Source organism: Anas platyrhynchos, chromosome 9 (assembly GCF_047663525.1).
Source record: "Anas platyrhynchos isolate ZD024472 breed Pekin duck chromosome 9, IASCAAS_PekinDuck_T2T, whole genome shotgun sequence".
Classification (NCBI taxonomy): Eukaryota; Metazoa; Chordata; class Aves; order Anseriformes; family Anatidae; genus Anas; species Anas platyrhynchos.
In genome coordinates this window covers 10,881,636-10,897,913 of record NC_092595.1, presented here as the reverse complement: position 1 = coordinate 10,897,913, position 16,278 = coordinate 10,881,636, and the positions used below count along the sequence as shown (strand labels likewise).

Genomic DNA, 16,278 nt, shown 5'->3' with positions numbered 1-16,278 from the left:
CACCTTGGTAAGTATTTCAAAGACAAATAAATACCTGCTTTACTGCCAGCAGTGCCAGCTTAGCCACATAGAAAAGTGAACTAGCTGCACAAATTTTCAAGGTTGTGCTTGACATAAGCTTTTGAGAGAAAAGAGAATTTATCTGGATCCACCCACTCAGTCACAGAAGATCAGGAAGGTCCAGATGCAAATACGACAGATCACAAACAGTACAGCATTACCTACGCATCCTCACAGCACCAGGTACTGAACGCTCACCCGAACACCCGGCAGTGAGCAGACAGGCAAAGACACGGGTTTATCCCTCTTTAACAGAAGGAGGAGTGCAGCCCTGAGACAAAAGATGGCTCAGCCAAGGTTAGACAAAAGCAGGTGACAGATGTGGGAGTCTCAGGGACACAGCTACAACAAAGGTCTGAGAACTCGCCTTCTCCTTAGGGTCAGGGTGGGACTACATCAAAAGGAAGTCGAGGTTAATGACAGATGCTTCAGGCTATTTCTTGCCTCCTCTCTTTCAGTATAGCCTTACTATCTTTGGTAAGCTTGGAGGAAACAATTAGAAAAGCTGAGGCCAAACAGTCCAAACTGTCCCTTTCTCAGGGACAAAACCCCAAATTCCCACCTGGCAAAGCTGCCTATCTAAGAGTCCTGCAGAGTACAGCAAGAAAAGCCCTTTCAGTGCTCAAGCTGCTGTTTTACAACAGGAGACATTTTTAGTCTACAATTTTATCTCTTCCATCCTTCCCCATTGCTTAAAATTAAAATAAACATGGACCAGGGCCTAGGATTTTATTTTATCTGTCACATATTGCTATCATTAAACACACTCAAAACGAGTGGGTTTAGTTCAAATAAAACTGTCTCTTCCCTCTCCCTTTCTCAGCTCAACAAACATAAAATAGGAAACTGCACTCCAATACATTCAGAAGCAATACACGTTACATCACGAGTAGATGATCCATCTGGCAGGCTGACATGGTAATAAGTTTGCTTAATTGTCAGGTCAGGCGTATTACAGATCCAGTCTGTCAGTTCTTTTATTACAGCTTTGTACTGGGGAATTTAAGCCGCCTTCTACTCTGTATGTATATATGAGGTATGGAAAGTGAATGCATCCACATGCCACAGGCACACATGCACGGACACATATAGGAAGTGTCACTCTGAACAAGGAGATTAAATTAAGCAAAGAAATACTCGAGTCAAATAGCTCTTAGCAGCTGCATGTGTTTCAGTCTGGAATAATCACCCAAAGAAAGCAGTGAGATATTTACATTTAATTTATTTGAAACTGGACTGGGGAAAGCACTGATTATAGGGGATAATCCAGCACTGGCTTGTAAGCAAAAGAGCCAGGGATCCTCAGATGTTCCCTCCACTTATACTTAGTAAGTGATCAGTCCATTACTTTGGTTTTGGCCCTGTGCAGTTCCCACCACGCAGACAGTCTCCTGAGACTGTCCATACATCCTATGTCCTCTGGAGGTATCGCTGAGTACACTCAGCAAATGATTGAACTTATCAAATGCCTGTTTTGCCTTTAAAAAAAAATACAATGAAACAAAGCAACCCTTTTTCATTCTTTGCTTTTGTATCTTACTTCATCTCCTTTTCTTCATTAATGAGCTCAATTCTGAAATTACTTTATTTACAGGAAGACTTTAAAGTGTTCTGAAATACAATTTGTAGGAAAGATGCCAAAGATGAATTGTATTCTCTAGACCTGCATGCATTTGTGATTTTACATGAGCACGCACACATATGTTCAATATAGGAACAGCAGGTGTTCTCTAAAGTTTTATTGCTGCTAGTTAGAAATGACCACATTACTCAACAGTGTCAAAGCCAAGTCTTGTCAAAAGCGAGTCTTGCCAAAAAGCTAAAAACGGCTGTTGTGTTATACAGCCCTGCTTTGGGGTACTGATTCTTCCAGATATCTCCAAGACCTGACAGTGATCTACACTTAGCCTGAAGAAGCACTAAATGATTGCATCTTCCCTGAGATAGCTCTGCAGCTTTTCATACTAAGCAGAGTGCTGGGTTGAGCACAGTAGCAGCTCTCTGTCACCGAGGCCTCATAAAACACTGTGACCTTCATGGCCACCTTGTTCCACAGCCAGGTCCCCCTTTCTTGCACTTTGGACATTAGCCTCCAATGTGGACTCGAGTCAAAATGTTTCCAGAAAAAAAGATTAAAGGGAGTTCAACATAACATTTGTACTACATCCCCTGCTCAGAGAAACCCAGCTGAAAAACAGTGGCTTATCCATCACTTTTTAAGACCTCAGTGTTAATTATACAGCTATGCCATGGAACACACAGTTGGTCTTTCTGCAAACCAGCCCAGTAATCAACCCCAACACCTTCTCTTCCCCTCTTGATAATTGTGATTTGGAAGTGCATGTGTATCCTGGCTTTCTGCCAGATGGACATAGAGTCATTCCTCCCATCTTTCCTGAATCCTTCTTGGATCACTAACTAATGGCTTTGGAAAAGGGAACCAAAATTGCTTGAGCCCCTAGGAAGACTGGAGTGATTGCTGGTCTGCAAGATGGCAATTCTTCAGGGCTCCCTTCTTGGGACAGCGGCATCCTCTCATCGACTTCTTATAAATCATTCCAAAGGGGACAAGATACCCGGTCTGACATCAGCCCAAAGATAAACACCAGTGCTATTTATGACAAGATAGCAGGGTCACTGACCTGGGCTATGCTAACAACCAGCTAAGATGACCGCAACAATCCGATCTGTCTTTACGTGTATAATGCCATAAAAACTGCACAAACTGCCCTTGTTCTTGCCGTACTCACCCACAAGAAACAACTACTTTCTGAGCAAAGAATTCATGCTAAGACAAACTATTTTGCTTGGGCAGTCTTAGACTGCAAACATTGGCAAAAATATTTCTAACACTTGCATCAAAATCTCATTTTTTCTGGCCAGGTCCACTTCTGTTTTTTGTTGGTTTTTTTTTTTTTTTGGTGTTGTTTTTTGTTGTTGTTGTTGTTTTGGTTTGGTTTGTTTTTAAATCTGCAGGAGAAGACAGTAATACTCATTGGAGCAACACGTTATTGATTTCCCATAGAAACGGCAGCTAGAGTACTCACTGTCAGCTGTGAAGCAGCATGTTAGGCTTATCTTGCTGTAAGATTTTTTTCTATCCCATCCTTTTACATACTCATAGATGTCTCCTATTCACTATTGAAACACCATATGGCGATAATATATGCTAACACAGGCACAGTGACACAGTCCACAAGCCTGTTATTGAGCAAAAGTTGACAACATAAGGCTAAGAAAATTGTAAGTGCTTCCAAGCCACAATATGTACGTCATCTAATTGCATTTTACTGTGATGCAAAGAAGTCTGACTCAAGGAAGGAACCTCCTTACAATGAAACTCTAACAGCCTGGAGTAATTTACAGTTATTTGAAGAGCTATCGGAAGAATCTATCAATTCATAGCTTTCAGATATGGGCTGGGTTTCGGTTGTGTTTTTTGTGTACTTTTTTTTTCTTCTTAGCCTAGGAAGCTTTAATGTGCAGAGACAGTGCATCTCAGCACCACAGTCATCTCTCAAAAGGTTCCAGACAGGAAGGCAAAAGGCAATCAATAAGAGAAAATATAGACACAGCCCCTTAAACTATCCGCAGATACATCTGTCTCTTCCTCTAATGGTTAACGGTTTTGAACTAGGAACATCTTGCAACAATCCTGAGATATGTTCGGGCCATAAACGTATCATGTTTATTTATGCACTGGTAGCAGGGTCTAATGTAGAAAATGCATTGCCAGCTCTTACTTTTTTTGTAGGGCACTAGTTGCTTCCAGGCAGCCCTCTTTTCCCCCTACCTGAAAGCAGGCTGGGAGCGGTTCTGCTCTGCCTTCGGGCTGTCCAGCAGGGGCTCCAGGGAGAGATCCTCTCTTGCCAGTAGGACAGATAGTTGCAGGGACAGGACAGACCAGCAAATGACAGAACTATCCCAGAACGTCACAGATTTATGTCCAAAGCCCTGCTTTACAATGAGCTGTGCATCAGCTGTGCTTCAGCTTTTCATTTGTAGAACAGAAGAAGAATCAACTCTCTCCTTCCTTAAGGCATTACAAAGATAAATGTGCGAAATCTGCAACAGCTTACGCAAACTGGCACCAGGAAGCAACCAAGATAAACTTGTAAAGGCCACACTATAAATGCTAGGGCTCCCTAGCATATTTGAGTCTTCACCTTTCAGATGCGTTTAGAAACTGCAACCACAGAAATTAGTTGCCCTCCTCTTTTCAAGAGCACGACTCAACAGGAACTCACATCAGCAGCAGCAGTGCCAGCCCTTCAGTGGTCTCTGGATAGAGTTAAGCTGAAAGGCAACTACTGAGGCAACGCTCTCCTTGCTGCGAGTGTAAGGCACAAACCACAGTCATCGCTCCCATTGTGGTGGAAATGGCCCGGGGCAGACATCCAGCGCAGGCACAGTGGGAGCAAAGTCCCAAGCGATGCATTGCCACGCAGGTGTTTCTCTAAGTTGCTGTGCTGTTCCCTTGGCTCTGAACCATTTCCTTTCCCTGACTGGGAGGGAAACGCAGCTGGTTCCTAGGGTGTGCAGAGGAGAAAGAGCCAACACAAAAGGAACAGCAACCATCAAGAGCAGAGCAAAGGAAGCCTCATTTCCTATGGACTTGTGTCTTGCATCTTGAGCAGACTGACCCTTCCTGTTCTCTTTCTTTACCTCTCCTGACCGCCCCTCCTGCTTCCCTTCTCCTAGAATTAGCCTTGGCACTTATCTGTGTGTATCAGCCAAACAATCTGCCTTTCAGGTCAGGGATCCTGGTTACAGCACAGATTGGAAGAGCAAAAGTTCAGGTTGCCTGCAGGACACGCAGCGGGCTTGGAGCTTGGGGCTCACTGCGTGTGCGTGGGGCCAGCCCATGGGCCGTGGGGAGGAGAGGACGACCAGCTCCACACTGCAGCTCCCCGAAATAATCCATGTGCTTTCATTTCCAAATATGCCAGCTATTTCTTTGCAGAGGGCAAAGAAATCACTGACTTGTGCCATAGGAGTAAGTGCAACTTCATAAAAATCCTTCAGCCTTACACAGGTAGGAAAACAACTTCCCACTTTTCAAGTGCTGCTGACTTCAGTGATGCTGTAGGTCCAGGGCACTACAGCTTTCTGGGCCTGGGGGTTTGAATCCTTCAGGATTTACTCACAAGGCACAGCAGCAAGATCACGAAACTGTAGAAGGAGAAGACAGAAGAAGGAGAACAACAGAAGAAGGGTAAGGGTTTTTATTGCCTCTGCCCAGTTCAGACACTCTGGGACAGACACTGATGTATCACCCCACACTTGAGACCCCTCTCTGTGCCTCTTGAGAGGGGTTGTCCTCATGTACCCTCTGTCCATCAGTCCACGCGTGCTACAAGAGGAGGAAAAATCAGTGACAGGGTGATGGGGAGCCCACGGTCTGCCCTCACCTTCTCTGGTGACCCTGCACAAACCAATTCGTCTCATCTCCCAGTGCCTCGGTCCCTCCCTCACCTGGGAAAGAGCAAGAATACTTCCTTATTTCACGGGGCTGTCGCAGTGGTAAATCTAATGCCACCGAAGCACTCAGATGCATCGACCCATGTAAGGATGAGAGCAGAGCCAGCGGCCCAGCGAAGCGCAGGTCTCTGCCCCAGCGGTGGCTGCACTTTGCTGGCTGGACACGTGGACAGCTTGTGAAGTGCGCTGGGTCCCTTTGAGATGAGTGCCAAAGCACTGCGAGTGCCAAACACTGAGGATGGGGAAATGATGACAGGCTTCCTGAGCTGATGGTATACAGCAGCCTGGTCCCATTGTGGGGAAAAAGACAGAAAACAAAACATAACAATAGGTAGAAGGCCTTGAACAGCTTTAGAAAGCAAGAGCCCAGCTCTCAAGCACTCACAACAAAACAATCACGAATGCAGAAGGAAAAAAGACCAAATTATGAGGTACTATTTGTTTTTTTATCACTGATCCCAAAGTAAATGTTTGCCTTTATCCACACACAAATTTGAGATGCCTGCACAGATTTTAAAGTCCAATATATCCAACACCAGTCGTCATCTAGGTGCTGGAGCCAAGCACGTAGGCAGAAAACCCAAATGGATGCAAAAATTAAAAAAATAAAGAGAAAGGGAAAAACAAACCTTCCCAAGATTTCTGTGAACTTGGTTATCCAGAAAAAAAAAAGAAAAGCAGGAGTAGTGGTGTTTTATTTTCACTCTGATGATAGCACTACAGAGAAGAAATAATACCCTGCAAAGGTCACTCTTATCCTGTTCATCTGTGATGAGCTGATAATCTTGGATCTTAGAAAATTTCCTTTAAAAATCTTCATGGACATGCTCTTATCAAAAGGATTATGCTCTAATACATACCAGCAGATGCAACCGATTCCAGCATCTGCTAATCAGAACAGTGTCAGCTCGCTGCACGCCCCGGCTGGAGCCGATGAGCGCAGGAAGGTTCCCCTGCTCGTACACGTAGGCCAAACCCAAACAGCCATGAGCTCATCTGTTGGCTACGCCTCTCAACTCACACGTACGTGGCTGAAGATCCCTGCCTTGTGCACGCTCCTCTGCCTGCAGGCGTGGCAGGGACAGCGTGACAGACGTGCCCCGCCAGCAGCCAGCACGCCCGCGGCAGCGCTCCTAGAAAGCTCGAACCTTGGGACCATCTCCGCCGCCACCCACACGAGGCGGGATTGTCACTGCCTTTGGGGACGGGAACTGCGGGAGGAAGAGAGTTTCCTGGATGTAAAGGCTTCGCTTCTCGCCTGCTGGGAGGAACCCACTGAAACGGCTCCAGATGGGACACTTCCTTTCCTACTTCTGTAATCGACACGGGTTTTACAAAGAGTACAAAGCCGGCGTGCCGCAGCCAGGAGCGCAGCTCCCTGAGGTGACCCCGTGGTTAAAACAGCCTGTGCAATTCCCAGTCCTTGTCACCACTGCAGAAGAGATTAGAAAGCCCGCAGCAAACAAAATGCACCTACCTCAAGTAAGTGCAACAAATACAGAGCGATGTGCCACTGGGAAGGCCTCACCCCGTGCAGCTGGAACCAGAAGCCTCCTTGGTGCAGCTGCCCACAGATTAGATGTGCTCAGACCAGCAGAAAGCAGTCTGGCCCTTGTATTTACCCCAAATATCACTTCTGAATACAGCAGATTAGCCATAAAATTCAGCCCAAATAACACTGAAAAGACGCAGCGACTTGCCGAACACCTAAAACAGCCAGATCCCACTGAGCCCTGTAAATCAGCAACCACGAACTCTTTGTCACATAAATGCTACAGGAGGGGGCAATTAATTCAGAACCTGTCAAATTAATCTTAATCTACTTGAACCCCCGAATTTTCATTCTTAAAAGGAAGAAGAACGTTCCTGACAACTGAAATAGCAGCAAATATTCCACGGACTGTGCTTGCAAAACCTTTAACAATCCGGGCTCAGTGAACTAACAGGAACAAGGAAATCAGACTCCGAGTCTGGACTAGAGAATTTGCATGGACTGTTTTTGAAGCGAGCTTTAGCAGTCTGTTATTTACAGAGCCCATATGCCAATCCCACAGCCCACACCAAGAGCAATCATAGGGCTTTTTTTCCCGATGCCGGGGAATGCTCTGCTCTTTGCTGCCTGGGAAGCTTCATTCATGGCTGGAGATCCAGCTCCGCGTAAACAAAGATAAAACACCCGAACCCTTAGCTGCATGTTCCCGGCCCAGATATAAATGGGACGCTAAAATTAGAAATGCACATGAAAGAGTGCTCCTAGGAGTCTTCCGTGCCGAGCGTGTTGCCTTGTTTCGTGGTTTCCTATCCTATAGCTGCTCAATCCTCTTCCATCACTCTGCAAGGAAATACATCCACTGCCTTTTCACTGCTTTTGTAATCCCCAACTGGCTGTCAAAAGAAGTGATGGAATAACAACCAGTGCTGTCAAACATTTAAATCCCTTTTAAATTCCAGTCATTAGAAGACATTATTTCCCAGTATGTTTGGAACTTAATGAAAATGTATCACTGATTTTTAATTTAATTTTATTTACTTTTTTATTATTCTGGAGCTCACACTGAGAATGAGCTTCTTTCCCTTCAAAACATTACTTGCTTTGGCTGACAGTGTTGGATAGTGGCAGATATCTAGTACTGGGGGCAACGATACACAGGCAGAGATACAGGCGTGAATCTTTAAGATACCTCAGCTAACTCTGCCTTTGTTTTCCCCATCTGTTAGATGAAAAAAAAAAAGAATTTATTTCTCTTTTTCATTATTTGTACAACCGCATCACCTAAAGGCCTTCAACCCAGACCAAGGTTTCATTTTGTTAGATGCCATACACGTGGGTAGGAGGCAGATCACGTTGAAGTAGTTGCCAAGCTACACAGCCAGAAGAGATTTTGGGAGGAAGCAAAGCAGAAATGCTACGTTTGTGGTCATTTTGCACAGTGGTGGTAGCTGGGAATGAAACAGGTCTCCTAAGTGCCAGCCCAGACCCCTCTAGATCAAGCTGCCTCTGAGTGCTGAACACAAGTAGATTTGATCTTGACCATCAAAGCAATTTTTTTTTCTATTTGAATACTCTATAAATTTTGGCCACCCAGTATTTGCTTTTTAAAAAAAGCCTAATTACCATTGGACCAGGTACATTTTATTACCTGGTACACCTCCCACAAAGTCCTATTTTGCCAAACAGACAATCTATATGAAATTCAGGATAAAACCCAAGAGTTTCAGAAGGTAGGTGTCTGATTCCAAACAAAGCAATCAGCATTCAATACATAATTCACAGCAGGGACAAAAAATCCTGAGCTTTCATATGCTGCTATTTCCAATATTTCATTTTCAGAGCCTCTGCTGGAAGCTTTCTCTCCAGAGTCACAAAGTTTTCTTGTTCTTTTAAAAAAATGCAAACATTTATTTTATGGGGTGAAATTTGGCTTCTTTTTTTTTTTTTTTTCTCTTTTGCTTAAGGCCTTGCTACTCTCATCTCCTATGCTACGATTTAAAGAGAACAGTTTAAAAAATATCTCTAAATTGGGGAAAATACCCTTTAACAGAAGAGTAAGATGACCACAGCATCCACCAAATCCCCACCAAATCTCCACCCAAATTAGGAATTGGCCCCACTCCCATCCATGGAACTCACGCACCTAAATGCCTTGCCTATACACCCCCCTTTTACTATTAAAAGGCATAGTGGGTTCCCTGCCTCTAAACTTTCCAATGGGTTACTGTAATTTAGAGGTGTGATATGTAAACAGAAAACACATCGCAGCTACACAAGAGGACCTCTGTACTTTATACATCACACTAACATTTCTGAACTTTACCAAACCGGAGGAAAATATGAATACATTTTGTCATAATGCATCTGCAGTTCTTCAGACAATACCTACGGCAAGCTGATTTACTAACACCCCACTGCAAGCACAGCAATCTCCGGATCAGGCACGTCTCCTCCAATTCAACCACAACACTGGAAGCAGCAGCACTGCTGAAGATCACACAAACCTCTCAAGCTCAGGTGCTGTTTGATCCTTTCTAAACCCCTAATTCCAACTGAATTTATGGATGTTGGCCTCTCCTCCCAGCTCCCGTGACAGAAAGCATCCTTAGACACTGCTGTCTTGCAGCTAAAGATAATGTCCCAGAGTTGTAATTTTCTGTTGGTTTAGGTAAGCGCAATTTCAAAAGGAATAAAAGAACAGCATTTTAATCAATTTTGGCTGCTCCTGTGACTCAGTCAGTGAGACTCTCACAAGTCATGGGCTCAGCTTGGGGCTGAGGTGATGGTGACCAAAAGCTGCTTCTCACCCACGTGATGCTGATTATTGATGCTTAGAGAGCCTCTCAACAACGGCCTCAAGACCAAGGAGAGACGCCTGGGGATGACGGGTGTCCCTCCCTCAATCTGAAAAGTATTTTGGACTTCCCAAACCTACTGAGGAGGATACAAATCCCTCTTGTCCAGAGGCACCTCGCATTGCACCGTGTCTCAGTGCAATCCCAAAGTTGTACTGAGGATCAGAAGAGATCGGCTCCTCTGTGAATGTTCGCCAATGAAGGTAGGGTTTGTTGAGTAAACCACTTGCCAGTATCCTGCCAGCACTCCTCCTCCAGCATGAGAAGCCTATTTTACAGTTTAGTTTATGTTGCTTTAAAACTATTTTGAAGATAAAAGAAAATAAAGAAACCCAACAATAAAATTTCTGTTATTCCAGAATAGGAGTACCCCCAAGGGCAAGGTATACCTATAAAATTATTATAATGCTTTAACCGCACAAGCACAACTAGAAACGTCTTCCCTGAAAACAAGTCGTAACTCTATTTTCCTATCTGCAGCCATTATTCTGGTAAATTTGGGAAGGTCAGCTAAGGTGTAATGCAATAAATGCGCTGATGTTCTGAGTAAGTACCTCACAATTTGCAGCCTAATCTATTATCCTACTATAAGACCATCAAGTGACTCACCACTTTTAATACTTAGTACAGATCAAACAAAGAGAAATATCAAAGCTTTACCTTCTAGTTCCACCCTTCAAGGACTTGTTTGAGTACTTTTTAATTACAGTAGATGACACATTCAACTCTGGCATTTTCTTTTTGTAACAGCTATAGGTAAAGTTGCTGCAGCTGTACTTTTCATGGGACTTGGTTATGTTAACCAATGAATACTGACAAGTCTGAGAAACTGAACACAGAAATCTGGCTTTTGGTCTCAGAAATGAAATTCAGCTCTTCTCCCCCTGTATCATGCAGTGACTGCACCACACTGGGAGCAGCATCCCATCATTTTGAGAAGGGGGGGACAAGTCTGCAGAGCCTCCACCAGAACTGCGGGCACAAAGCCCCATGAAGGAGCACATGCAACTGGCAGCACGTGTCATCCTAGGGGCTGCTGAGCTTAAAAAGTCAAATCAAGTCCAAAAGTCGGGCTTCCAAACTACAGAAACTCAAATAAACCTGCAGAAATTTGCATTTGAACTCTGCGAGTTTTTTTTTAATAGTATGGGTACAAAATAAAAGCAAAAAAAACCACCACACCAATCTGTTCGCACAATGCCAGATCCCCAAGCAAAAAGTATCAGGAGGCAGTCAGCAGTACTGTCAGAAAACTGCAAACGCTCAGAGAAGTGGTTACACGAGTTGCATGTCTCTGCTAAGACACTGTAGCTGACTGCAGGCACTGCCAAGGAAAATGGGTACTTACAAATCTCTTCCAGTTAACTCTCTCACAGGGTTTTGACACTGTAAGGCATCTCCCCATAGCATTGTGCCTTTGTACGTGGTTGGTCCAGACACACAAAATAAACACAGATTATTCGACACGGTGCCTGAGCACAAGCACTGTTAAAACTTGTCTCGTTTATCGCGAAAACAAAAATTCCACTGGGAAAACGACCCAATTGTATCTGGTTTGTGTTGTTGCTGGTTTTGACTGACTGACCCAAATCAGTGTTTACAAGGGTAATGCTGTCAGTTTATGCAGCCTCTGTGTAGATGCAGCTAGAATGAAAGAAGAGTTTACTGGGAGGTCCCCACAGAAAGGACAGAAATGGCACTGGCCACGACACCAGAGCTCTGCTGTCAGGTGGGCACCTGGGCTGGAATCTTGTTCAAAAGTGCCAGATCTGATTTAATGCTGATTTTGCTAAGTTCACATACTTAAACAGAAGCTTAAACCTAAACAAACTCCTATCACTGATTTTGTTCTTCTCAAAAGTACTGTTCCTGCATTACTTGAAACAAATGCAATGATGAAAAGAGCCAGAAGAGCCACAAACTAAAGAGATGGTCTATACGGATAATAGGTGTGCACCACGTCACTCAATTTTCCTTTTGATTCTGTGCACTTCTGGGGTTTTAGCCACAGCTGACACTGGTAAGACAAACATAGCTGCAGACATGCCTACAGATCCATGCACATGTAAGAAATGAGACCAGCCATGAGACAAGACATGAAGGAGGTGCACAAATGGGCACAGACACATCTGGGATGATTTTAGAGATCTCATGAAATGCCCTTATGAAGTGCCACTAGGGTTTCACCTTGTCCTCTGATAAGGAGATGACATCTTTCCAGAACTGAAATAGCTCCATTCAAGCACTACCTATACTAGTGACAAAAATTACCTGAGCTATTGATGCTCCAACAGTCCTCACCTCGACACAGTGGACTAAGTGGGAATTCCAATCTGTCTTGCTGGGCTACAGCCACCCTGAACACTAAGCTATTATCCAAGACACTTTGTCGCCACTGATTAGATGACAAAAACAAAAGAAAACTTGAGATGCAGATACCTGGATCATTCTGGCAGTGTGACAGATAAAAGTTAACAAAACAAGGGGGAAATAAATAAATGTGATAAATAAAAGTGAAAAGTGCTTGTGAATTGATCAGGTTTTAATTCACAACCTCTTGTTGACGGCAAGTTGGGGCAAACAAAATGCCATTTTTTTTACAAGTCTTTTTTCTAACAATCTCCACGGCAAATCTAACAATTGGGATCAGAGGCCCTTCTCTCAGAGGTACTGCAGCTTTTGAACCGGTGCCCCCTTCAGAGCGGCTGCGCCCTTCTTCCCATTGACAGCCACATCTGGATGCTATCAGGGCAGGCTGGCATGCCTGCTCGCAACAAATACCAAGCGGTTAGCAAATTGACTCCAGCAGTCGATTCTGGCCACCTTCCCGCTCGGTTTACGCAATGCGCCACTAACCTGTTGAGTCCGAGGTTTGTAAGGAGAGCTGCTCTCTAGGTCGGCCAGGATGCTGGTCAGGGAGTCGATTTCTGCATCTAGGCTGGACCGCCTCTCCTCTAGTGTCTTGCCACCGGGATTCACCTTCAAGGAGAAAGAAGAAGAGTTCCAGTTATTCAAACCACTTGGCCCAGCACATGGTTTCTTACTGTCCTCAACTGGAGCTACTACCATGCCCCGGCAATAACTCTCGGGTTGCAGGGACAAACATGTTGAAATGCTATAGCTCTCTCCCAGAAGCTGGGCCGAGCAGAAAGCCTCCATCTCACAAGGATTTAGGCTGCTTTGGGGCTTTTCTTCCTGCGTTTCCCACAATGGTCCCATTGTGTTAAGTTGACTTGGAGGATTATGCAACTCAGAGCGCAATCTGCTGCCGAGGTGAGGCAGGACAAGCCCCACAGATGGAGAAGCTGTATTTTAACCGGATGCCCAGCTGGGCAGCCAAAGCTGGGTGCAGGCTTGGAGCACCTGGGTACTGAGAGCATCTCTTCTGCAACATCTCCACCCAGACAAAGCTCACACAGAGCATGGCTGCAAGCCACTGGGGCCAGCAAATGGCCACCTGCACACCTGTTATTATTTTAAATCAATCTGTGGTAGCTGTACCTGGACAATTCAACACTTCTTTATAATATCCGTTGAAAAAAATAATCTCCTTTGAGGAGGAATGAAAAAGTTCAATTCATTTCTGGCTGACTCAAGGTGAAGGGCATGATTTGCAGTAGGCAGTCACAGAGTAATAGAAAGAAGGTCCTTGGGAAGAAGGGCTATTACTCAGGGAAGCCCATGCCCAGAGCAGACAACAACCTACAACCAGGACACTTTTGGATCCAGTGCACCTCGCTTTATCTCTGCTTTCAGAGTGGCTTGGCCCTGCTTGTACCAGGCTGGTCAGGACACTCGCTCTAGGAATTCAAGTTCAAGAAAGCCTGCAAAGGATCCCCATCAGGTGTGACAGAGGTGCCAGGAGCTTACACACCTAACCAGTCCACACTTAGGGCATGCACAGAGGCAGAAATCCTTGAGTTCAGTGAAGTCTTTCACAATTAAACTCTTTTCTGAACCTGAGTCATAGTCAGTATTTGTCTTCTGTCCTTCCGTTTCTGACTTATCTGCAAATTCCCCAGGCAGAGTCTCTCCATGTATGTGCAACGACAGAGCTCAGTGCAGAAGAGCACACTCACAGCTCGACTATTACAATAAAAAAAAATAAATAAAAGAATTATACAACAACTCACCTAATTTCAACTGTAATGCCTGTTCAGACCATACCAGCACTTCCCCACGGACAGTCCAGCTCTGTTTACCTTCATTCTCACCAAGTTACTTCAATTTTCCGAGCCAAAAATTTTCCTTTCCCTTTGGCTCGCTGACTGCTCCAGATAGGTTTTATTTAAATTTCATTTCAGGAGCACTAGATCATTACCTGTTTTACACAACTCCCCAGTCATCAATCCGACACATAAATGGCAAGTTGGTCAAAGAGAGACAGCCTATGCAAAGCAGGGAGGCTCTGATCTGCCAAGCTTATACGTGCGAAGGCATTCATTAGTTCCTAATGATTATTAAATCTTATTGGATTACAATAAATTTGGCTTGACTAACAAGAAAATGGAATCTCCAAGGTGCTTTATGCAAGAACACATCATTTAACAGACTGAAAGTCAGGTTAGAAACTACTTTCAAACTCCATTTTTCTTGCTTCTTTTTATTATAGAGGCAGTCAAAGTTTTTCCATCCAAACTATTGTTCAAAAAAGAAATACCTTAGACAGGAACTACCCCAGATCGTTACTCCTAGCCAGCTGTAGGTATCCAGATTTTTAAATCTGAAATAGTCCAGTTTCCTTTCCATTACTAGTACACTTCATGGCTCTTGCCTGGGTTTTCTCCATCCTCCAATTGATGGCCTGCGATAATGGCAGGGCAGCCACAGCCTTCCCAGCCTCAAAACCTGAGATTTCTCCACTCCAGAGAACGTTTGAGCTCAGTGGCCAAAATCCAGCCTGGAAAGGGGGGCAGATGTGGAGGGCACCCAAGACCCCAGCACTTGAGGTGGTAAATCATGAAGCAGGTCAATGGCAGAACAAGGAATAAAACTGGGGCCTGCAAAGGGGCTGCTTGGTACCCTGGCTGTGGGACTGTGCAGACCCTGGAGAGGAGGGATGGCAGTGGATTAGAAGATCAGCCGAGTTTATTTCTGCTTCTTAGCATTTCTGTGCCATATTATTCCCAGGTTCTCATTCCCCAGAACAATTATGCAATAGCTGACTAGCAAATGCTGCAGAACAAGTTGTAAGGTTGTAAAAGTTAAATGTCCTTAGGAAACCTACAAAAATAAAATAAAAATAAAAGCATGGAAACATCTCCATTGATTTTGGGCTCTGCAAAAGATTTATTTATTCAATTAAAATATAATCAGCATAGATTAAGAGCCCAGTTCTACAAATGCTAAAGCACAATGCAGTATGACAGTGCCAACGAATAATGTGTGGAAGGGCCTATTGGGAAAGGACTGGACTTTGAGAACACCGGAGAGATGCTAATTCTCACAAAGGCAGGTTTCTGCTTGCTTTTTCTTCCCCATCTCCATGAATCCTGTGTTTTTCTCCCCATAGAGCTCCAGTTTCCATCGAGGGATTCATCGTATGTGGAAACAGGAGAAGAATTTGCAACTCTACAACTTTAGTAAGAGAGGACTAAGTTATTTCTGCTCTCATGCTCTTCGTCATGACGCTGCTATAAAAGTTTTATGATATTGCTCTGGAACAAAATGCAAGCACCAGCTCCCAAGGCACAACAGGTTAGTGCAGACAGGGCTTTGCTCCGAGGAACCCAGGCTGGTTAAGTCCAGGACATTGCAAATACGAACACTGGAACCAGAAAGAGCTGCTCCTGCTATTTCTGTCGGGATTTTATTGCATTGTTGCAGACAAGTCACTTGTGCGCCCTCCGCTTCAGCTAGCTGTATATGGAAAAACGGGTTTAAAAAGGGAAAAGGATGCTTTCTTTGGCCTGGCCAACCTGAGTTCGACAAAAAGCAAACATAAACCAACCCCATCCAACAAATTACTCATGCCAGAGCCCATCCACTCACGTGAATTTCTGCAACGCCTACACTCCCATCCCCTGGCTCAGTCCCTGCTGCGAGGCAGGAGAGAGAAAAACAGCAGAGCCTCACTGCCGGGCCCGTTTGGCCGCCCCTGAATTCCTGGTGTGCAGCTCAGAGCAGCTGTGGCACTAATCCACTCCTGCGCCCTGTCAACCCACGCTGTCCCAATGAAAACTGGCTTTAATTTTGCTAATCCTCCCACCCAACACCAGCCCGTGCCACAGGTCCCCCCTCACCGCCCCACGGGACGTGCGGTGCAGAAGGCAACGCGAGGCCTCACAGCTCAGCTCACTGCGCTGAAAAAGGCCCTGAGACTATTTGCCAAGCTGGGAGATAGGAAAAGCACAATGATTTCCCTAGGGGCACCTTTTCCTACAACACCTG

The 16,278-nt window shown here is 44.8% G+C and overlaps 1 protein-coding gene across 29 annotated transcripts in view; it reads right to left on the bottom strand.

Moving 5' to 3' along the window:
• Positions 1-16,278, bottom strand: part of LPP (LIM domain containing preferred translocation partner in lipoma) — a 381,390-nt gene that overhangs the window by 155,939 nt on the left and 209,173 nt on the right. For all 29 annotated transcript variants that reach the window (XM_038183924.1, XM_038183916.1, XM_072042613.1 and 26 more), the window contains one exon: positions 12,745-12,867. In XM_038183924.1, the coding sequence (XP_038039852.1) occupies positions 12,745-12,867 (123 nt within the window). The remainder of the gene's footprint in view (positions 1-12,744; positions 12,868-16,278) is intronic.